This window comes from Lontra canadensis, unplaced genomic scaffold, assembly GCF_010015895.1.
Source record: "Lontra canadensis isolate GAN:19392208 unplaced genomic scaffold, GSC_riverotter_1.0 scaffold60, whole genome shotgun sequence".
Taxonomy (NCBI): domain Eukaryota; kingdom Metazoa; phylum Chordata; class Mammalia; order Carnivora; family Mustelidae; genus Lontra; species Lontra canadensis.
This window is the reverse complement of record NW_022631054.1, coordinates 6,218,850-6,243,605: the sequence shown is the minus strand read 5'-3', so window position 1 is coordinate 6,243,605 and position 24,756 is coordinate 6,218,850. Positions and strand designations below refer to the sequence as shown.

At 41.1% G+C, this 24,756-nt stretch overlaps 1 protein-coding gene across 28 annotated transcripts in view; it reads right to left on the bottom strand.

Moving 5' to 3' along the window:
* Positions 1-24,756, bottom strand: part of MACF1 (microtubule actin crosslinking factor 1) — a 337,353-nt gene that overhangs the window by 215,298 nt on the left and 97,299 nt on the right. The window contains exon 1 of one of the 28 annotated variants that reach the window (XM_032877341.1): positions 15,275-15,636. The exons of 26 other annotated variants lie outside the window; for them this stretch is intronic. In XM_032877341.1, coding sequence (XP_032733232.1) covers positions 15,275-15,383 — 109 coding nt within the window. In that variant the 5' untranslated portion in view covers positions 15,384-15,636. Of the gene's footprint in view, positions 1-6,051; positions 6,274-15,274; positions 15,637-24,756 lie in introns of those variants that run through there. One more of the 28 variants, XM_032877344.1, reaches the window with a different exon arrangement.

The window sequence follows — 24,756 nt, the reverse complement described above, 5'->3', positions numbered from 1 at the left end:
CTCTACTGATGTGCTTGGGCTTCCTCTCTCTCTCTCTCATAAATAAATAAAATCTAAAAAACAAAAAAAAAAAAGAAGGAGGAGGAGGAGAAGAAGAAAAAGCCCAAGAGGCACCAACCTCCTGGAAATTTAAAAATGAGATATGTGAGCTGACAGAGAAGGCAAATAGTCAGAATACGCCCGTTCCTTGACCTCATGAAATTTGCGATCTAGTGGCAAACACCAATATATAAATAATTAACAATAATATCAAGCAAATAACACACCAGATACAAGCAACACAAAATGATGCTGATAATCACAGTTGATTAATTCTGACAGAAGGGTAGGAGAAGAGTTCATGGAAGGCATGGTGTTTTCACCAAACCTTGAATAACAATTAGGATTTGAGCAGCATGAAAAGGAGTTAAGGAATTCAAAACTGAAAAAGAAGTATGAGCAGCAATTCAGAGAAATGTAAGTATACAGGATGTGTTTCAGGGAGTAGCATAGCTATGCACAGCATACATTTAGCAATTAAATGAAAAAGGAGGCTTACAAGGTCACATGAGGTTAAATCACTGCAAAAAACTACTTAATTCAGTAAGTAAAATGACACCACGAGACTTTTTACTTATTTATTTGAGAAAGACAGAGCGAACATAAGCAGGGCAAGGGGTAGAGGGAGACGGAGACAAAGTCTCAAGCAGACTGCACCAAGCACGGAGCCTGACACAAGGCTCGATCTCGTGACCCTGAGATCACAACCTGAGCCGAAAACAAGACTGGACACTTAACCAACTGTACTACCCAGGCGCCCTAAGATTTTTTTTTTTTTTTAAGATTTTATGTATTTATTTGACAGAGAGAGACACAGCGAGAGAGGGAACACAAGCAGGGGAAATGGGAGAGCGAAAAGCAGGCTTCCCACTGAGCAGGGAGCCCAATGCAGGGCTTGATTGCAGGACCCTGGGATCATGACCTGAGCCAAAAGGCAGATGCTTAACGACTGAGCCACCCAGGCACTCCCACCCCAAGATTTTTTGAAGCAGAAGGTGTTCTTTTTTTTTTTTTTTAAATATTTTATTTATTTATTTGACAGAGAGAGATCATAAGTAGACAGAGAGGCAGGCAGAGAGAGAGAGAGGGAAGCAGGCTCCCTGCTGAGCAGAGAGCCCGATGCGGGACTCAATCCCAGGACCCTGAGATCATGACCTGAGCCGAAGGCAGCGGCTTAACCCACTGAGCCACCCAGGCGCCCCGAAGCAGAAGGTGTTCTAAGAGATAAATCTGGCATTGGACCGAAGGCCAGTCTGCATCAGAGAGACACTAAGGGGTACAAGAACCAGCTAGAGGTCTACTATGACAAACCAAGAAAGAAATCTAGGAGCATGAACTGGAGCAGAGACAGTAAGGATATAAAGAGGGCAGGTAGATCCATAAGATAATGTAGAGGCAGAAACAATAGCTCTTAAATATTGACTATATGTGTTAAGAAGGAAAGGGAAGGTTCAAAATAATTCTAATGTTTCTAGTCAATAAATGTTGGTCACCGGGGTGCCTGGGTGGCTCTAAGCCTCTGCCTTCTGCTCAGGTCCTGATCCCAGGGTCCCACATTGGGCTCTCTGCTCAGCGGGAAGCCTGCTTCTCACTCTCTCTCTGCCTGACTCTCTGCCTACTTGTGATCTCTCTTTGTCAAATAAATAAAATCATAAAAAAAAATAAATAAATGTTGGTTACCTAATGTTTCCAGCAACTGGGAGGAGTATTATCATAAGATTAGGAAAATAGGAGGCATAGATTGGGTGTTGGGTAGGTTGAGTTAAGTAGAAGAAAAATGAGGTGTTAGCAGACCTTCTTGCTGGCAGTTGGAACGTTAGGTCTGGAGTTCAGAAGAGCAGTCAGAATTGAGGCTACATATTTGAAGCTAACAGTTGACAGGTGTGGCTGTGGGAAGTACACCAGACAGCCTATCTCAACTTATCTTCCGAAATCACCACTTTGCCCATATCATCCCTCTACTCAAAAATTCTTTGGTGGCTCCCAGAAGACCAAGTCCAGGTCTTTCGTTTCCATAGTCTGTTATAACCCTTTGAAATTCAATTCTGGTTTTTATTCCCTGTGTGTTAGGTAGTTGGAGGAGATAAATACCTGGCCTCTGACCTGAAGAAATTTATAATTTACTCTTCCAACTTTATCTTTGGGCTCTCCCCAGCATGACTCACCTGGGTCATTCTGATACCATTGTTTCCAAACATAACTTGCACATTCTTGTCTCTGTTGCCCCTACCAGAATATCTGTCTCCCTCATTTTGGGTTATCTAAGTTAGAGCCTCCATAGAAGGTCCAGCTAAACTCCCACTTCTCCCTTTACATCTTTTCACCTATGCCAGCCACTTCTAGATGCCTGCAGGTGCCTGTGTTTATTCACTTTACTTGACACGAAGCGTATAAAACCTATTGTTACATACCTCTCTGTGTAAATCCTATTTATCTTCAGCTCTTTAGAGTCAAGATCATGTTTTAAATTTCCTTAAAAACCCAACGTTTGGGGTACCTGGGTGGCTCAGTTGTTAAGCATCTCCCTTAGGCTCAGGTCATGATCCCAGGGTCCTGGGACTGAGCCATGTATCGGGCTCCCTGCTTGGCGGGAAGCCTGCTTCTCCCTCTCTCATTCCCCCTGCTTGTGTTCCCTCTCTTGCTGTGTCTCTCTGTCAGATAAATACATAAATAAATAAATCTTTTTTTTTTAAACCAACATTTAAGAAAATAATGGGTACTCAAGAATACTCATTCATTTAACAAATATATACTGAAAGCCCACTATATGCCAATGTTATATCTACAAGGACACTTTAAGATGGTATTCTCAAAGTCAGACTAAGTATTCCCAAATGATAATTAAAAGGCTGCTTTTCAGTAAGGAGCAGGGATTTCCATTCAGATGTCCCAACTACGGTTACAGCTTTCCTAAATTCTTCTTGTCATATCTGGACCCAGGAGACTTTGCACTACTTCATGTAAGCTCAAAGAAAAGAGGCTAAAGAAACAGACCCATAAATACAGCAGACAAACTGATGGCGGCCAGAGGGGAGAAGGGTAGGGGTATGGGCAAAATGGGCAAAAAGGAGTGCGAGATACAGGCTTCCATTTACTTCCATGAGTAAGTCATGGGAATCAAAGGTACAGCACAGGCAATATAGTCAATAATATTGTAATAGCATATGGTGACAGATGGTAGATACATTTGTGGTGAGACAGAATGTATAAACTTATTGAATCATACATCTGAACCTAATATAACATTATGTGTCAACTATACTTCAAGAAGGAAGAAAGGGAGGGAGGAAGGGGAAAAAAGACAGATACATAGACAGAGATCAAGCAATTAACTGTGCTTACCGAAAATATACAATGGCACCAACATTATTAATGATTCCTCTCCTCAAACATATATAAGTCAACTCTGGGAGATAAGACAGACCTAGATATTGTGTTTACTCTGCGTCAGGCACTGTGCAAGGCCTGCCTCATTTAGTATTTGACTCAGTCCTCACAATCTACCAAGCACACACTATTTATTCTTATTTTTATAGTTCAAATTGAGGCTCAAAAAGGCTTATTAATAATTTGCCCAAAGTCACACAGTTAGCTAGTAGCAGAATTGCAGTTCAAATCCAAGTCTGTGATGGACTTTTAATCAATCACCATGCCTTGAAATTATTAGAAAGCAACACAATATCGTCCTGAGTAATGACAGGAAGAAGGGAGGTGAAAACTGTAACTGTAATCGGGGTTCATGACAGGAATCTATCACCAAGGGTTGGTGGGCTTAGAATGTCTCAGTGAACATTGAGAAATGGGAGCTTAGGGAGGTGATAATTCTATAAACTTCAGTGCAGAATTAAAGTTTTATGTTATTTCTCAGGCAAACTGGAACTTTATTAATGATAATTCTTTGCTCTACTGGGAATCCGAGAGTAAACAACAGAAGTTAGATAAAGAAATAAGCCAGGAATAAGCATGGTGGTGAGAGAAATGAGCCACAGAGATGGAGGGAGAGGCATACAAGGCGAAGGGAAGAGGGGGAAAAGCTTAATAGTTTCTTGAATATTCATTGGGTTATCAGAAAAGCTAAATCACAGATACAAAGAGATCAAAGGCTTAAGAATCCTCAAAATATCATCTGAAAGATGTAGAAATCCAAACCCTAAGAAGCCCTCTTAAGTGGGATAAAGTGACACAGGGGCACAATTAGGTCTGTTACTTGGACTTCCTGGCCTCTAGTCTATAATGCTTACGTTACAGAACACTCAGCTCCCCTCTTTGAATCTGAGTTTCATCTACAATTTTGGAGTTTGGACTAGGTCAATGGTTCCCAAATACCAGTCTGTGAGCCTGTCATATCAAAATCACCTGCAGAGCTTACATTGGGCTAAGTGCTTGAATATCATGTACTCCTCATAATGACTCTGAGTTAGGTCTATTTAAACCCCCTTTTTTAAAATGAGGAAACCAAGGCATAGAAAGATCAAGCAACTCCCCTAGCTCATCTAGCCATTTAGTGGTAGGGCTGGAGCCCCAAGCAGACAGGTGATGCCAGAGTCCATTAGGCCACCCTGCCTTGGGGGATTAAACAGGGTACGATGAGAATGTTTTTGCCCCCAAACTTTCAATAAAGATTCTAAACTTCCTTAAACTTCTCCGTTGGTTAGAGAAAAGGGGCCCTTTTATCTCCAAGCACTTTCAGATGCAGAAGATTCTTTTCTCTAGATCTCAGGAAGGAACTCTCAATGATACCAGAAAGATAGAAGGCTAGACTGCATGGCAACAACAGACTAAACCCGCCCCTCCATGTGCCCCAAACATTATTATAATACCACCTTTGTTTCTCACAAAGCACTTAAATATCTGGCAGCACTGGCCTAGCGGTCAGGAGACAGAATCGTAACTGTAGCTCTCCTACACCCCTTCTGAGATTTCTTCTGCTCTCTCCCCTCGATAAAATAGCTGGCGATTTCAATTTTAGTGAAAAATCTGCCTATTTGGGTCACAATTTTGTTCTGCTTTAGAGATTCGAGAAAATAATATCAAAAGTTATTTTGATTATCAAAGTTGATGACCAATCCAGGAGTTTCCAAATCAGTAAGTGTTCCAAAATAAATCAGAAAACCTAACATAAAGCTGTCAACCTTTTCTTCTGCTAAGTAGGGATAATCTAAAACCAAGCTACTACCTAAGAAAAATTCTTTCATAAAATAAAGGACATTTTAACACCAGAAAAGTAGGAAGGAAAATCACAGTAAAGGACAGGTCTTGAAATGAGTTTCCTTTTATGAAAGGCACACTACTTTCTCCTTACCTTTTTCATTTTACCAAGAACGGGTGAACTGACATCTCATTCCAGCACCAGTCTGTGCACCCTGCAGTTTGGAAGCCAAAGAAATCTGTGGCCAAAAAGCCTGGGCCACTTGCTCAAGGTCACAGAACATGATTTAAATGAACTCTTGTCCTTTATCCAGGGAAACCTAAGCCACAGCCTGTACAATAGTCCTCCTAGCCTGCAATTCTTCTTTAGGTCCCCCATCCCGTCCCAGGTCCCGTCCTCAGACCATCCTGGAGCCCTCTTCCCTCCTCATAGCTGGCAGAAGAGAGTAAGTGAAAGAGGAAACCCAGGCCATGACTCCTCCCTCCCACCCCCCCATCCAGTCTGCTCAGAGGTGGACTCCGTAACCAACCAACTTCTGCTAAAAATACACCCTGGACTCTCAGAACTATGCAACATAACTTAAAAGTGGTTTCCTGATACAGGCAAAAAGAAGCATGAGCATGAATTCAGCCTCTATAAAAAAGTCCCACACCCAAAGCTCAGACTCTTAACTGCCAGTCACTACAAGCTTAAGAAGTTCCCCAGGAAGTAGGGCACCCGTGTATTCCCCCCGCACATTTTAACAAGGACAAAGGCTGTAACACCTCCAAGACTTCAAAACCCATATACTCCTATGAGTCAATGACAACAAGGGCTATTTGGGATCCACAGGCCCAGACAAGGAAAAAACTTCACATACTAACCCATACAGCACATGCGGCAAACCAGGTGGGCGTTGAATTCGTGTTCATCTTGGTAACTAGGCCACATGGTACTCTTGTGTCTGCTGACCTCACCCAAAAGGAGGGTATTCCAAAGAATGTCCAGCTAGTGACTCGTGCACCTTCTGCAGCTCCTCAAAAAAGGCTTCGAGGTAAACAGAGATAGATAGCCAAAGGGCTATGCAATGAGCAGAGAGAGACAGCAGAAGTACAGAGTCGTGGCTCCACCCACCACTTCCTAATGACCTCCTCCTCCCCTTGAGGTCAGAGAGGAAGCTCCTCCCTAGGGCACTTCCAAAAACTGGGTTCAGGTCTCAAGGCAAAAAGCATCCTATTCAAAAGTGGACGCAGCTTAGTGTTTTCAGACCGACAGCAGCATACAGAGGTGGGAGCTTCATTATGAAAAAGTGCAGCCAAGTTATTGAGTAAGCCTGAGCAGGTAGAAAGAGGCTGGTCTTTGAGTTACCCTCCATTTGCAGAGCAGAAGCTTGTGACCTGGTGAATCTTAGACAGTTGCAGAAGAGCTGGTAAGGTAGAACGGCTTACTGCCAAGTCAGGAACAGTACATCCGTTGCCCAACAAACTGCTCCTCTGGCAGGCCTCTTCTCAGGCAGAAGTACATGTAAAGTGTTAACCAACTGAGAATGTCCCCCAATGGCAGATACTATAACGGAGTAAATCCCATACACTGTCCACTGCCAAGAGATTCCCAGATTCTAAATGGAGCTCCATTCCCCCACATTTACAGCTGCCCAAAAGCAAGAGTCACAGTCTCTCTGCCATGATTCCACCTACTTCACTGGTTAGCCCAGCCCCAGCCAGCCTCTCAGGTAGATTAGCAGGGCAGATTTCATCAACCTCAAAAATATTGTTTGCTTGTTGCTCCATTCTGTCCCCTCATCCAGCCAGGAATATCATTCCAAATCCCCACCTCTTCCCAGACCCTCCCAACCCTGTCTTTACAGTCCCAGCACTTAACTCAGCGGTGCCAGAGATCCCTTTATCCAGCAGTGGAGGGCTGCTTACTTGTTTGTCCAACTTGTTTTCTGAGTCTTGGCTAATTGTACCAGACACTGGAATGTTGAAGGAACACAATGAAGGGCTTTTTCATTCGGATGGCCCAGCCCATCTATTGCTTCTTCACACTTCTGACCCAACCAGGGGTTAGAAGAGCGAGCCTCTGTCGAAGGCAGGATTGCCACTCTGATGGGGCCTCACACCACTCTGAAAGGCCCCATTGCAGATAAGGGCCTAATCACTGGCCCCTTCCCTAAATAGAATGACTTCTTCAGGCTAATGCTACCTCCAATCCTATTCCTAAATGCAGGGAGGGAGAAACACCCAGGAAAGCAAGTTTGCAGAGATTAGTCCCAAAGACTGCAAGTGAAAAAGAGTAAAAACGAGCTTGCCTAGCAGACCACTCAATTTACACAAGCTCTGTGACCTGCCTCAGTGTTCTGCCAGCTTTCTTCACTCCCTACTCGGCATCCCTCCCACCTACAAACTAATATTCCTGTTACTACTTAGTAATAACAGGACTCACGGCTGACTTCATCTCTCCTTGACTTAGCTCTCTCAGTCACCCAGATAACCTGCAACACCTCTCCTCAGTTTGCTCCTTTTATCAGACTCTTCTTAGTCAGCCTTGGAAAGGAAGGGTCCTCCTAGAACTTACCTTGTCCTAAGAAGAGAAGTGCACACAGAATAGGGAAGAGAGAAGAAAAAGGAATAAATGTTTCCTGATTCACATTTTAGTAAATTTTTCCTTTATCTGATTTAAGTTTCTTGAGTCTTGTGTCTTCTGTCTTCATATTCTGGTCTCTAAAACATTTTGAATGCACTAATAATCTAAGCTAAAATTAACTGAGCATCTACTGTAACTCAGTTCACAAGTAATGTGCTAAGAACTTTAAATATAATTTCATCTAATCCCAACAATTCTCTAAGGTATTATTATCTCCATTTCAGAAATGAAAATACTTTTAAAAGGCTATATAACTTGGAGGCACCTGAGTGGTGCAGTCAGTTAAGCATCTGACTGTTGGTTTTGGCTCAAGTTATGATCTCAGAGTCTGGAGACTGAGCTCCGCCTCTGGCTCCATGCTCCGCAGGGAGCCTATTTAAAATTGTCTCCTGGTCTTTCTGCCCCTCTCCACGCCACCACCCACCCCCCACCCGAACTCACGCATGCTTGTTATAGTTCCCTCTTTCTCTCTGAAATAAACAAATATTTTTTAAAGGCTAAATAACTTAACCGAGATTATGTATCCATTTGTCCAGCTCCAAAGCCCCACCTCCTGTTACACCCTACTGTTTCTGAGAGGGACCTAATCCAGAATCACTACACTGTCATGGGGGAGCTATATATTTAAGGTGGCTGAATATTCCTGGGAAGATTAAAAAATAAAAATATTTGACTATAGCTAAATACAGATTTAGGGCATATCCCAAATGAATATGTGGGGTAACTTCTAGAAATATGAAGTAATTTCAAAGTCTGAAAGTCAAAATAATCATCCCTGAGTAAGGTCTGCAAAGGTAAATCAAAGGCTGCCTTTTCCTGACTCCTTTGGCATCCAAGCAGAATCTATTTCCTGTGAAGGCATTACAGACTGAGGAAGTTAGGGGAGAGAGTCCTGGGGATAAGGTCAGTCTACCTGCCAGGAGACACAGGCATTCCCTCCTAGGAGGTCCTGAGCCTCAAAAGGGAAGCTACCACTAACAGCAAGAATTTTGATTAAGGCAGTCAGCTCTTAATTATTCAGAGGAGACCAGCCTGAGCAGTGATTACCCAGGTCATCCCCCTTCTTTTTTGACCAACTTTTAGTCATGTCATTGGTCACTGGGTGTCCAGCAATGTTAGAGGCAGGAAAAAAGTGAATCTGACTGCTACCTGCAGAATTTAAAATCTTGAGTGGGGAAAAAAATAAAAATAAAAAATAAAATGTTGAGTGAAAGAAATCCAAGCCAGTATTTCCACACATGGCTAGAAGTTATCAGAGAATTTACAACTATTGGCTTTCTTACAATAGCACAGAAAATCAAAGCTATACATTTATTTCCTTAAATACCAGAATCATCCACTGTTAAGGATATTAAAGTGGACGCAGAAGTCTTTCCTTCTAATGTGTAAGACAATGATTCATAATATATCACTAACTTTTTGTATATTCCCACACTGGCTTTTTCACATTTTTTCATTCCCAACTGTAAAGATAAATATTTATATTTTGTTCCTGCAGCATATTGGAAATTACTATGTCCTCAATGATATATTTTGTGAAAAAAGTATCATGAGGATAGTAAACAATTATATTGTCCTTGGGGCACCTGGCTGGCTTAGTCAGAAGAGCATGTGACCCTTGAACTCAGTCGTGAGTTCAAGCCCCACATTGGGGGTAGAGATTACTAAAAAACAAGCAAGCAAACAAATCCCACAATTATATAGTCCTTACTATGTACAGAATGTATTCTAAAAACTAACTCAAAACAACCATGCAGTATTATTAACCTCACTTTATGGATGAGGAAGCACAGACCCAGACAGACTGATATCAATCTGCAAGCAGTGGCAGAGGTAGGATGGTAACACAGGTAGCCTGACCCAGAACCTCAACCACAATTCCATGTCACCACATCCAAGTGGAGGCCAGATGATCACACTGCCAGAAGCACAGGAAATTAGAGACCTTAGTCTTTATTCTTCTCATTCAGATGGGAAAAAGTGCAGAGAAAGTAATTAACCCATCTAGCATCTCGTGCAGTCAGAAGAAGAACCAGGACTGGGGCTACTGCGTGACTCAGTCGGTTAAGTGTTTGCCTTCAGCTCAGGTCATGATCTCAGAGTTCTGGGATTGAGCCCGCATTGGCCTCCCTGCTCAATGGGAGCTTCTCTCTTTCCCTCTGCTTGCTGTTTCTCACTTGCACCCTCTCTCTCAAATAAACACGTAATATCTTAGAAAGAAAGAAAGAAAGAAAGAAAGAAAGAAAGAAAGAAAGAAAGAAAGAAAGAAAGAAAAAAAAGCCAGGACTTAGAACCCAAGTCTCCTGACTCCAAGTTCAAGGGTCTTCCTACACACCACACTGATCTAGAAAAAAAAGCTAAGGAAAGAAAAAGGCAAAGCCTCCACGTTGATTAAGACAGCTAATGGTTTAGTTACTTGAGTAAAGATATAGTAGATACATGGCCATTTATTTATTTATCAAGAGCCTATTACAACAAAATTTTAGATAAGATGAATGGAAGAGGCACAGCTAATGTCATAAATGGGGGGATAAACATTCAAAACAATCTCAAAAAGTGATATGAAATCTCATAGGACAAAAGGGAACTAGGATACTTATGTCTTGTACTGAAGTTCAAGAAAACTAAAGGCACAGAAGTGTCTAGAGGGGAGATATAGCAATTCATGTACCAGGATTGACCATTTTATAACAGATCTTAAGTATAACAGATCTTAAGTTTAACAGACTCAGCAGTGTGATGGAGCTGCTGAAGAGAAGAGGGGAGGGGAAGGGGAGGAGAGGAGAGGGGAAACAGAGGGGAGAGAGGAGAGAGAAAAGGTGATGCAGTCTTAGGTTGTACTTCATGTGGCCCAGATCCAGTGATTATAGCTGGTCTCCTAGTGGGATGTTAGAAATGGAAAGAACCTTAAGAGACTGGACTGTCCAACTCTTTTATTTTGCAGATAAAGAAAACAAGACCCTAGAGAGAGACACATCCGTCCTTTGGCAAACACGCAAAAATTCAAAGGTTCTTCTCAAGGAACCATAAAGCTTTTTTCCTTTCTGTGTTACCACAATGTGAGATATTAATAAACTAAAATACAGGGCAACTCTGTATCATTCAATTAATCTATACCGAGCACCTACCTTAGACCACATGTCAAGCTAAGCCAAGCCCAATAAGTACATAAATGAATAAGACAAGTTCCCTGCTACAGCTTATATCTAGTGCTATCTTAATTCTTTCATTTTATTTGTTCGAGTAACATTTACTGGCAGCTATTTTGTCCCAGACACTTGGGAAACTGAAATGAGTAAGAGTCCCTGCTCTTAAAGATCTTACAGTCTAACAGACTGTAATTAGTGGAGAGCGAGAGACAAGCAGAGCAAGCTGACAATCCAGGTTTGAGCAAGAAGCACTAGCACTTGTGCTGCTGGCGCACAGAAGAACTCTCACCTCAGTGGGGAAGGCTTTCCAGAGGCACTAACTACTTACCTTGAAGGACAAGTATCAAGTAGTCCAGTTGAAAAGAGGGTACGGGCATTTGGGGTAGAGCTCTACAATTTTTTAAACGAGGCTGGTGTACTAGGTGCTTGTAAGGCCAGGAGAGGAAATGGAACTAGTGAAATAGGCAGGGGGCAGATCATAAAAACACTTTTTTTTTTTTTTAAAGTAATCTCTACACCCAAGATGGGGATCAAACTCATGACCCTGAGATCAAGAGTTACATGCTCTACCCACAGAGTTAGCCAGAGCGCCCCATGAAAACACTTTCACATCATGCTGAAAAGTTTGAATTTTCTTCTAAAAGCAGAGAGGAAGCATGGATGGATTTTATGCAGGAGAGTGATACAGACAGCTCTCTATTTTAGAAAGGTAACTCTGGCAACAGTTAGAACACAGGTGGGGGTGGGGAAGAGTATGGGGGAAATAGATTATTTCAACAGCCCTAGAGAAAAATAATGAGGATACAAACTAAAACAGTGGGAAGTTTTGGGAATAATGAGATAATATATGTAAATATAAGAGTGGACAGGGTATACTGAAAACTATTTAAAAATATAAATACTGGGGCACCTGAGTGGCTCAGTGGGTTAAGCCCCTGCCTTCAGCTCAGGTTATAATCTCAGGGTCCTGGGATAGAGCTCCACATCAGGCTCTCTGCTCAGCAGGGAGCCTGCTTCCACCTGTCTCTCTGCCTCCTAGTGATCTCTCTGTCAAATAAATAAATAAAATCTTAAAAAATATATCTAAATACTAACTGAACGCAAAGTTGCCTTACAGGTATATGATTTCAATACAAACGGTCTGTGTCTTCCTGTATCTTGTTTACATCCACTGAAGATATGGTGACTTTTGAACGTGGTTGTAAAAGCCACATACTTATGTAACCAGAGCTCATCAGTGGACCCATAACACCCAGAAAAAAAAACAAAACAAACAAACAACAACAAAAAACAAATAAGGAAAATGAAGTAATAGTGATCAGTGATTCCTTCCCATGTTTCTGTTGTACTCCCTTCATCACTCCACATGTACACCTAGCCTCCAAATTTTCCAAGCAAAAACAATCCATTTAACTATTCAAAGGAATACTAGAATAATAAGGAGTTAGCAAATCGTATATAGTCAATGGAAAGGGAAGTGTTCACTGGCAAAGACAGCCTTCAAACCTAAGCAAGCCTGACACCTAGAAGAGAAAGTAGACTTGATCTTTCCCAGGCAGAATTTGGACTAATGCACCTAAGTTACAAAGAGGCAACTTCCAACTTAAAAAAGAATTCCCCAGTCACCAACAGAATGAATAGTCCAAAGATTCTATGTTCTATAATCACTTTTTCAAACAAATCTTATATGCAACTCAACTTACAGAACATATAAAAACATTGTTTAAAAAAACAAATAAAGGGGCGCCTGGGTGGCTCAGTGGGTTAAGCCTCTGCCTTCGGCTCAGGTCATGATCTCAGGGTTCTGGGATCAAGCCCCGTGAGCCCTGTGTCGGGCTCTCTACTCATTGGGGAGCCTGCCTCCCCCTCTCTCTCTGCCTGCCTCTCTGCCTTCTTATGATCCGTCTGTCAAATAAATAAAATCTTTAAAAAATAAATAAATAAATAAAAGCAGTGTTTAATAGTATAAATCAATTTTATGGGTTCAAATTTATGTTACTTATTTTAAAGCTTTATAAATGATATAACCAGTCAGGTAATTTTTATTAAAATTTGAGATTAATTAATTACAGTTATATCAGCCTCAGCATCCAGTCTATTTCTATGTTGCATGTTATCACAGTGAACCCTTTTTTATAAACTGGTTCATATGAATAGCAACAAACAGTAATAGTTTCACAGTGTGCCTGGTAATCTCAGGGTATTATTCAAAAAAATTGATACAAGAGCCTGAAAGAATAGCAGAAATATGTTTCAAAGTCAAATACCTTGGATACCTAAAATTGTGTACACTCTTTATAATATGTAAATATGACTAAAAATGTGCTACAAGAAGCACAAGATCTTTTAGTACACACTCAGCCAATATTACAGTGTCATCACCTGGCAATGTGTTACCCACTCAGGACTAAGCACCTGAGCCCATACAACTGAGCCTTGCCTGCAGTATGTCCTGCAACAGGGAAACACTTCCAATTTAAAAAAAAAAAAAAAAAGACCAGATGAAAAGATACAAATTTCATTTTTTTAGTAAAATGTACATTTATAAGCAGTTTAAATATATGCTTAGAGATGGTGGAGAAACTTTATTCTGATGATGTCCAACTACCAGGTAGTACATGAGAACATAGGTGTTCCTTTTAAATACACTTTAAATAGATAAAATACATCTCAAAATTGAAATTAAAATAAATGGGTACAGAATCTCTTAAGCACTTCTACAGAAGTTTTGGTATCCATAATCTCCAGTTACAAAACCCCGAATCCAATTTGACAGATAAAGTGAATACGGTACCTTCCCAATTAATTATTAGATACTAGAACCAAAGTTATTTCACAAAAATAAAAAGCTTTTCCAATTTATTTTTTTTATTTCAATGCATTTTATGGCTACTGAAATCGGAGATGGCTCCGATTTCTAAGTATCATAGAAAATCCTATACTGAAGATAAACTTTTAAAATATTAATCAATTAGCGGTTTAGAAATGTCATTACCGCAGTGCACAAGGAAAGGAAAGGAGCAGCCTCCACCTGGATGGTAATTACTTTCTCGTTGCATATGAAATAGTATATACGGCCGAATAATTCATGCCTGCCTATTCCTTTCTAAATTCCAATCCAGGCTTTACATTTCAGGAAAGTCACTTTGGGCTACCTCTTTAAACACACCACCACACAAGCAAATATATTTCTAAATGTCTGTTTTTGCTGATATAGACAGATGGTGGGATCTGAATATTTAGTCAAAATCTTTTCTGGGACTTACTGGAAAGGACACTGGGGAACGACTGATTCTGATTCTAATTCTAATTCTGTCAAGCATTCATGAACTTTTAATAGAAAGTAAAGTGATAAGTCATCGAGTCTGCAAGATAACTTTTAAGACACAAAGGAACAAGTATCTTAATACGTTGGCTTAAAGGTAGCAGGGGGATCACAAGGACAGTACTGAAGGCACAGAGATCCAAGCAAGGGTGGACTCCAGGAAAAGTTAGACTTTATTAATCTTCAACCATGGAGATTTAGAATCACCTAAATTTGAGGCTGATTCCTGCACTGAGCTTTTAGAACTCAACGGAATATAATGTAACTAATAGCAAACAGGAGAAGAAAGAGGGGTCTGCTAGCATCTTTATTTTTTTTTTAAGTATGGGGGCTGACTCCCTGGAGACAGGAACAGTTAACTTCCTCAAATTGAACAGGATGACTTACATAAACAAGTAAACTATATGGCTGCCTGAGGGGAAAGGAACAATTTTAATTCTATCGAAGAGAACAGAGGCACCTTGGCAAGGATACCACTTACCCCTTCCTCTCACTAGCTTTTCTTCCTCTGCCTTTTCTCACCCAAAAATACACCAAATCCAGAAACTTCTCTAATCCCACATGTTTTCTCATATCTCTACCTAGAGGAGGGTGTTAGAATTACTGGATGCTTTTGGTTAAAAACAAAGATCCAGAAGCCACTTTGAGATTGTGAGAAAGTAGGGAAAGGAAGAGCTTGATCGGAGCAAGGACCCAAGTCAGCACAGTTAGCCACTTCCCTCAGCTTGGAGCCCAGATGTCACCTCATCAAACCAGCACCCTCTAGTAGAGAGCCACAGACAGTGGGGAAGAGTTCGGGTCTCACACTGGTCCGAGGGCAGCCCAGTTTCCTCAGCAGATCCACATACACACGAAGATCTGACAGCACCCCAGTTGAAAAGAGGTACTGGCCCTTTAAGGACAGCCACTAGGAAGCCCTCCGTCATTTACCCCACCCTCAAAAAGCCCCACAGCCGATTTAAAGAATAACTCCCCATCACAAGTTACCTGCTCTGCCTCTGGCACATCTCTTCCAGTAGAGAACGCCCGCAATTCCAAGAACGTGGGTCAAAATAAAGATGGTTGATGGCAAATAAGATGAATCTAAAAGAGGCATTTCCAGGCCCGTCCTTCCTCCTTCCCTGAGTTTAGCCACAAGCCCACAGCTCAGCAGGCCTCTGAATGCCTTTCTCCTGAGGTTACTGCTGTCCCAAACTATCAGCACAGAGGCAGCGGCCCACAGCACATAGTTGTCAGTAACTTCCTGGCGGCTTCTCCTCCATCTCGTTGCGGTCTTTCAGCAGGCAGTACTAGATGGGGCTAAAACTGTACAGTGTATCTCAGACAAAGCCCAGGAAACAACTGGCCAGAGGGGGAGGGGAAAGGGAAGGAGGAACCAGGAGAGTGAAAAGGAGCGCCTAAGCTAGTGCTGAGCTGACTCAAATTCTATCTTTGGCATCCTCTGTTCAGCTTAAACAAACAAACCTCAGACCCCTGTACAAGAAGGGAGGGTGTCAGAGGACGTCATGCTCTTAACTTTCCATTCCCAGCCTGGCTGGAATACCAGACTTCAGGACAGAGCCAAAAGAAAAAAAGTCCCAGAATTACTAGGGAATCACTTGTGGGGAGGAGGCAAAGTGCACAAGGATGTATTTTAAGTATCCATGAGTCCCTGGCCAGTCGGAGGGCAACCCTTCCACACCCATGGCCTAGGAAGAGGAGGCGAGGGACCCGAAGATCATTATGGAGAGGATCACATACACAACAAGCTCCATTAGATAGATCTGACACACAGCATGATGAAGATGAACAAGGAGGACAAAAAACCAGTGTGTTCTCAGAGCTGGAAAATCCACCATTAGCTGCCAAAGGGGATATGGGGATGCTCAATGACAGCAGAAAACAATGCCTTCCAACAAAACAAAGGCTTGCTTACAAATGAAAACTTGATATGGAGGCTGTAGCAGCAACTGAAAACACTTTACCACTACATACCTACTAGAATGACTAAAATTAAAAAGATCGACAATATCAAGTCCTGGCAAGGACATGAAGCAACTAGAACTCTCATACACGGCTGGTGGGGGTATAAATTAGCACAACCCCTCTAGTTTGGCAATTTCTTATAGAGTTAAGCATACACATATCAAACAACCAAGCAGTAGCACTGCTAGGATTTACCCAAGAAAAGTGAAAACATGTGTCCACACACAGATCTGTATGTGAAAGATATTAGTAGCTGTATTCAAAATAATGAAAATCTGGAAACAGCCAAAAGGCCATCGACTGGTGGACTAATAAACAAATCCTAGTGCGTCCATACGGTGGACTATAACACAGCAATAAAAAAGGAACAGACTACTGATACAACAGCATGGATGGATCTCAAAAGCATTACACTACATGAAAGAAGCCAAACACAAAAGGATACATACTGTATGGTCCCATCCATATGACATTATGGAAAAGCAAAACTACAGGGATGGAAATCAGGTAAGTGGTTCAAGATCTGGGGGTGAGGAAAGGGAAACACAAGGGAACTTTTGTGGCGATGGTTCCATGACTGTATAAATTTGTCAAAACTTACTGGATTGTATGCCCAAAAGGGTGAGTTTTATTGTACACAATTTATATATACTTTAGCAAACATAACGCACAGAAAGACTAGAAAGAAGTTCACACAACCTAAGTTGAATATGCAAAGGCCTCACAGTACCACCTCTCCTCTTTTCATTTACTTTTCTCAGAAGAGATATTTTATAAAATAAAGTGCGGACATACAATATAACCCAACAGCCAGGAGCACATCTAACACCCTCTGTGACAACTTTCACTCAGGGAAGAGTTATAGCTTCTCTTGCTAACAATCTAGCTCCTATTCATTCCTAAGGTGCCTTTTACACTATGGTATGCAAATATGCTATATTCTCTCACAAATAAGCTTTAAAAAATGCAAATTGCCTTAATACCTGTAAAGTTACCTTTATTTATTTTATTTATTTTTTTAGAAGGGGGGGCAGAGAGAGAGAAAGAGTCTTTTTTTTTAAATTTTATTTATTTATTTGACAGACAGAGATCACAAGTAGGCAGAGAGGCAGGCAGAGAGAGAGGAGGAAGCAGTCTCCCTGCTGAGCAGAGCCCGATGTGGGGCTCCATCCCAGGACCCTGGGATCATGACCCAAGCAGAAGGCAGAGGCTTTAACCCACTGAGCCACCCAGGTGCCCAGAGAGAAAGAGTCTTAAGCAGGGGCTCAAAGCCAAGCGCAGAGCACAATGCAGGGCTTGATCTCACAACCCTGAGATAGTGACCTGAACTGAAAACAAGAGTCAGACACTTAACCAACTGAACCACCCAGGCAGCCCAACCTTTTTTTCCCCCCAAAGTTACATCTTAAAAAATAAATAAATAAAAGGGAAGTGTTTTAGATCCGAATAATCTACTAACCAAAAAGATGATAAAGGGCCCTTGAGGGGAACAAATACAATATGAATATTTTTTTTAAGATTTTATTTATTTATTTGACAGACAGAGATCACAGGTAGGCAGAGAGGCAGGCAGAGAGAGGAAGGGAAGCAGGCTCCCTGCTGAGCAGAGAGCCCGACTTGGGGCTCGATCCCAGGACCCTGGGATCATGACCTGAGCCGAAGGCAGAGGCTTTAACCCACTGAGCCACCCAGGTGCCCCCAATATGAATATTTTAATATGGCATCCAGATCATCTATAATTTTGTGCTTACCTATACCTCGTTCATCAAATATTTACTGTTTACTATGTTCCAGGCACTGTTCTAGACATTGGGAACACAGTAGGGAACAAAACAAAGACCTTGCTCTCACACTTATATACCAGTAGGAGAAGATGGAAAATAAATACAAACAAGCAAGCAAATACATAGTTTGTCACACAAATACAATGGAGAATATTAAAAGAGATGAAGAAGAGAAGGGAGTGCCAGTGGGGTCAAGTTTCCAGTTTCATGTATAAGATGTTCAGGGAAGGTGTCTCTAATAAGATGGTATTTAAGCAGAGATCTAAAGAATATGAGCTAACAAACCATATGACTATCTAGAGAAAAAATGAGCCAAACTTTTTAAGAAGCAAGTGCAAAAATCCTGAGGCAGAAGTAGGTGTGTTGTGCTCAGGGAACATGGAGAAAACTCTATTGGTTGGAGCTCACAGAGAGAAGGGGAGAATGTCAAGAGATGAAGCAAGAGAGATTATCAGACCACCTATAGCTGTATAAACCACTTATAAAGACTTTGGCTTTTATTCTAAGGGAAGTAGGAAAGTTTTGTGTGAGAGAATGACATGATTTAACTTAGGGTCTTAAAAGAATGACCCTTGCTGCTATATTGAGAACAGACTTAGCAAGGATGGGAGCTGGGCTACTAGTTAAAATGCCATTCCAATAAGCCAAGTGAAAACTGGTGGCTGAAAAACAATAGCGGGGACCAGAATGTGGTGTTAGAGCTGGTGAGATGTGGTCATATTCTGGATAAATTATAAAGAAAGAGTCATCAGGATTTGCTTATAGACTGGATGTGAGATGAGCACAGAAAGGATAGAGTCATGGCTCCAAGAGTTTTGGCTTGAGAAACTGAATGAACAGAACTGCTACTTCCTGAGATGGGAAAGACTGCCAGAGACGCAGAGGGTTTGGGACTCACTGGTGGTTGTAGTTGTACTTTCTTGGGGGAGGGGGGTACAGGCAGGAATTCTCTTTTGGATGCAGTAGGTTTGAAGCACCTAGTTGATATACCAGTGGAACTCTGAAAATGCAACTGAATATATGAATCTAGAGTTCCGGGAGAGATCCAGGATGAGTTTCAAAGCCGGGAAAGTGGATGAGATCATCTGGGGAGTGAACAGAGAGAAGAGACCAAGTGCATGGACTAAGTGCTGGAAACCCTACAACATTATATGGGGAAGAGGAAGAACCACCAAAAGAGAAGCCAATGGATTAGGAAAACCAAAAGAGCATGATGCCCCAGAAGCCAGGGGAAAGAAGTGTTTTAAGAAGTGATAGTTAGGGGTGCCTGGCTGATTCAGTTGGTGAAGCATGTGATTCTTGGGCTCAGGGTTGTGGGTTCGAGCCCCATGTAGGATACAGAGATTACTTAAAAATAAAATCTTAAAAAAAAAAAAAAGTAGTAATTAACCATGCCAAAGCTCTTCAGAGGTCATGATGAGAATTGAGAATGGACCACTGAATTTAGCAATGTGGAGGTTGCTGGTGACTTTAATAAGGGCAGTTTTGATGCCAGAAAAGACTGGCTGGTTGTGACTCAAGAGGAAGGGGATTTATAGGGATATGATGAACAGCATGGTGACTACAGTTAAAAATTTAAAATGGATAAGTGAAAGTTGTTAAGAGAGTATATCTTAAATGTGCTCATCACAAGAAAGAAAGAAAAAAAAGCTTTTGGTAACTATATAAGGTGACAAATGTTAATCAGACTTCACTGTAGTAATCATTTTACAATACATGCAAATATCAAATTATTATGTTCTCCACCTGAAACTAATAAAATGTGTCAACTATATTTCAATTTTTATAATTTTTAAAAGTTAAATGTAAAAAAGAGAGACTGGGAGAAGAGAATTAGTGACAACAAAGTAAAAACTACTCAAGGAATTTTGCTATAAAACAAAAGCAGAGAGAGAGAGATGTAGGGTCAAGAGAACTTTTCTTGACATATGAAATATATCAGCATTTACTGAAAGGAATAAGTGCAACAGAAGGAAAACTGATAGTACTCTCCAGGGGAGACTAAGCCGGAGCTCCCTCTGGAGCAGAGCTCTCTTCTGAAACAGAACATTTCATTCATTCAATTAAAAAACACAGAGCATCATGCTAAACACAGTGGACACAAAGATGATGATGACACACCCCTTACTGTGGAGAAGCCTTGAGCTGTGACAGCCAAAGACTTGCTTGGAAGGGCATTTATTATAATATACTATACCAATACTACAATACACATTTATTGAGTGGCTACTAGAAAGCACCTTCATATCTGTTACTTCATTTAATCCTGATAATATTATTAGGATTAGTTAATATATTATATATTATTAATTAATATTATAAATGGGGATATTTTATAAAGCAAGAACTTGGGGCTCATAACATTGTGTCACCTGTACTCAAATGTTTTTAGATTATAAATAAAAAATAACTTTTTAAAAAGAACTTGAGGCTCAGAAAATTCAAGTTATTTTGTCCAAAGTCACCAAGTAAGAGGATGAACTGACATCTGAACTTTTATTTGTCTGATTTTAAATCAATATATTTTATCACACTGTCTCCCTTTGCTAAAATGTTCTGGCAAACTAAGTACAATAACTTGCCGTTAAACAATTTAAATATTTATATGTTTGGAATACTTCCTCTTTACAAGACAGTCTGTATACAGCCCCACCTGGCTCCAAGGAAAGGATCTCAACTTCAACCCAAACGTCACAGTGCTGGTGCTGTCTGTATCACCCGTTGTACAATTTTCTTTTTGCAATCTTATAAATATCTTTACCATATTTTCATTTCCCAAAGTGAAAGCCATGTCTCTGCCTATTTCTACTACCAGAAGCCACTGCAAAACTGTCTTAATTAGAAAATTATGTATCATGCTTGTGCCATTCAAAAATACCCAGAAAATCTGAAGAAAAAAATCCAAAGCGCTCAAATGTCAAGACACATTCTGAACCTACTGTTATTATTAGAGAAGACAATGAAAGGTATCCAAAGTCATTTGCTCCTCATAAGATGGCATGCTATACCTTGGACACACCATTTTTCTACATATGACAGGTAAAAAATTTGTTTCCAGCCTTTGTATATATGCTATGTTTGTCTGAAGGAAGAAAGAAGAGGAGGAGGACTGCCTTTGTGGAAATAAAATAAATTTTTCACTTAGCAAAACTAAGATGGATCTGTGTGCTGTAATTAGTAGGAATTGGTTAGAGGCTGGCAGGAGGGAGTGACTGGGGTTTTTTAAGAGATCATTTATTATACAAAGAATGGGCCATTTAAAGTCATATTTAGCACCCCCCAGGATATCCCTTCCATATAGTCAGTGGGCAGGGCCCCAAACCACCAAAGAAGCCCTGTAACAGCAAGAATGTAAACTTCATGAAAGATTTTAGACCTGCTTCTCTCTAGGATTACTTCAGTCACAAGAATTTAGGATGATCACCCACAACCGTTACCCACAAGAAATCTCAAAACAAGGCAACACCCCAGAATCACTTTCGTGTCTGTGACTGATATGAAAGCAAGCCTGTGAGAAGGGCTGCTGCAACCGTCACTCACGGTGCTACAGAGTTAGATCTGGTCTCAAAACAACTGACATCCACAAGCTTCTTAACTTGAGCAGATGGAGACTAAAAATTTAGGACCCATCTAAAAGACTAACATCTGGAAAAATCATGCTTACAAAGACAAGACTTTTTTCAAACAACAAATATATCTGATATTAAAAATTTGGTAGAGACTAGGGGTGCCTTGAGTGGCTCAGTCTGTTAGGCATCTGACTTTTGGTTTCAGCTCAGGTCATGATCTCAGGATCCTGGAGCCTGCTTAAGATTCTCTCTCTCTCTCTCCGGGGACCTAGGTGGCTCAGCTGGTTAAGTGTCTGCCTTCAGCTCAGGTCTTGGAGTCACAGGATCAAGCCCAGTTCCTCAGGCTCCCTGCTCAGCAGGGAGTCTCCTTCTCCCTCTCCCTCTGTACTCGCCCCCCAACTTGTGTTCTCTCTCTCTCACTCTCTCAAATGAATAAATAAATGAAATCTTATAGGAAAAAAAAAGATTCTCTCTCTCCCTCTGCCCCACCTCCCCACTCACAGGTACACGTGCTCAAGTGCTTTCTTTAAAAAAAAAAAAAAAAAAAAAAAAATTGGTAGAGACTAGCTTATGGCTGATAGCACTGGAAGCCCAAGGCTTCTGGGAATCAAAACCTGGCCCTGAACTCTGGTCATCAGTCTCTTCCCATAAGTCCAGTAGGCATCTACCTACAGATAGGCAGAGGATCTGTGCTTCACAGGAGCTAATCAGGAGACACTGTGGCTCCTGACTCTATAATGTAGAGCAATGCAGCATTGTGACAACAAACAACATGCAAAGGCCCACAGTATCTACATAATATTCTACATACCCAAGTGTCACTAAAAAAAATACTGTTAGAAAACTCTTTCTCCCAAATTTCTTGCTCAGTAACCTAGATGACATGAGCATTACAGTAGCATGGTATCTACAGGCTCAGTCTGAAGCCACACTGCCTAAGCTCAAATCCAGGCTCTACTATATACGTCACATCAGCATCCCTGGGCAAATTATTTAATTAATCTCATAGAGTCTCAATTTCCTCATCTGTAAAATGATGATACTAACAGTATGGGTCTCAAAGAGCCATAGCGAGGATTAACCCTACGCATTTAAGGTGCGTAGATGGCGCCTGGGATACAGCATGTGCTCAGTAACTACCAGCTACTATTAATATTTGGAGAAGCAGCATACAAACCACATCTGACCACAAAGACCTCTGAATATTGCTCAGACTGTACAAAACCTTAATAAATTGATAATTCACCCAATTTTCCTAATCTCAATCTCCAACTTGCAAATTCTGTCTGCATTCCCTGACACAAGCATAATGACCAGTATATCTTAATGCTCAATGAATGTTCATTTGTAATTTCATTCTAAAATTTCTAATTCCCCGCTGTCAGCAAATTAAATCCAAAACTCTCTGGCTTCACAACATTTTCCTCATTTACTCTGGAATGCAATTCCTTCCCATTTCCACAAGTCAAAATCCCATTTGTATGGACCAGCTTGTAAGACAATACTCCCACGGAATTTTCCCTGGTGACTCCCTCGATCCCAGTCAGAAGTAAACTTCTCCCTCTCTTGAGATTATATTATACTTTATATGTGTGTTTAATTTTTACTCTATCACTGAAGTTTTTGAAGCTAGATGAATTCTCTCATAAGAAATCACTTCACTAAACAACTATTTCTAGGGCGCCTGGGTGGCTTAGTTGGTTGGGCAACTGCTTTCAGCTCAGGTCATGATCCTGGAATCCCTGGATAGAGTCCCACATGGGGCTCCCTGCTTGGCGGTGAGTCTGCTTCTTCCTCTGACCCTACCCTCTCTCGTGCTCTCTCTCTCATTGTCTCTCTCAAATAAACAAATAAAATCTTAAAAAAATAAATAAAATAAATAACTTCTTGTGTAATGAGTGAAATAATTAAATAGTGAACAAGAGTGTCAGAAAGGAATTGTGAGAGCCAGGGGTATAAGGGTGGAACACACTGGAAGAGCTAAACACAGTCCAGTAAATCATGAAGAGTCACAAAATTTAAGCATTTCTTGGGAATGCATCTATTTTGATTGTAAAAACATACAACAGAGAGCAAATGCCTGGAAAAATATTCATCTTATGGCAAGAATAACCTAATATGCTACTCTAGATAGGCCCAGCAGATATCACTTTTAACAGTGGAATTCCAAATCCACCTGGGAGTTTAAGGGAAAAAGTGACCCCAAGAACACAGTGTAAGTTTTGCTTTTTCTTAAAGCTGGCAAGAAACTGATTTACTGATTCAGAAATTCCATTTCTAGAAATCGCTCCAGACATGGATTCTGCTCAACATCCGAACTCTGGGTGGCATTCTTGTCCAGCTTAGCAATTTAGGTGCTTACCCTTAAAAATGAAAAGAAAAGGGTGCCTGGGTGGCTCAGTCATTAAGCATCTGCCTTTGGCTCAGGTCATGATCCCAGGGTCCTGGGATTGAGCCCCACATCAGGCTCCCTGCTTGGTGTGCCTGCTTCTCTCTCTCCCTCTGCCTGCTGCTCCCCCTGCTGTGCTCTCTCTCTGTCAAATAAATAAATAAAATCTTAAAAAAAGAGAGAGGGAGAAAAAAAGGAAAGGAAAGGAAACGAGTAAAAATGGAGAGTAAAATGGGTGCTATTCTGTGATAGCACCTAGAAAACTTATTTTTTATTTTATTTTTTAAATGGAGGACAGAACGGGGCACCTGGGTGACAGAGTCGGTTGAACATCCTACTCTTGCTTGAACGAGGTCATGAGATCTGGGTTGTGGGACTGAGCCCTACACTGGGCTCTGCATTCAGCAGGGAGTCTGCTTGAGATTATCTCTTCTTCTGCCCCTCCTGCTCATTCTCTCTCGCAAGCAAACAAATAAATAAATATATTTTTCAAGGGGCACCTGGGTGGCTCAGTTGGTTGGGTGTCTGCCTTCAGCTCAGGTCATGCTCTCAGGCTCCTGGGATCAAACCCCGCATCAGGCTCTCTGCTCGTTAGGGAGTCTGCTTCTCCCTCTCACATTTCCTCTGTGTGCTCTCTTTCTCTCTCAAATAAATAAATAGATAAAATCTTTTAAAATAAATAAATCTTTTTTTTTTTTTAATGGAGGACAGAAGGCAGTGGCCCACCATTTTTAAAGATTTTTATTTTTAAGTAAACTCTAC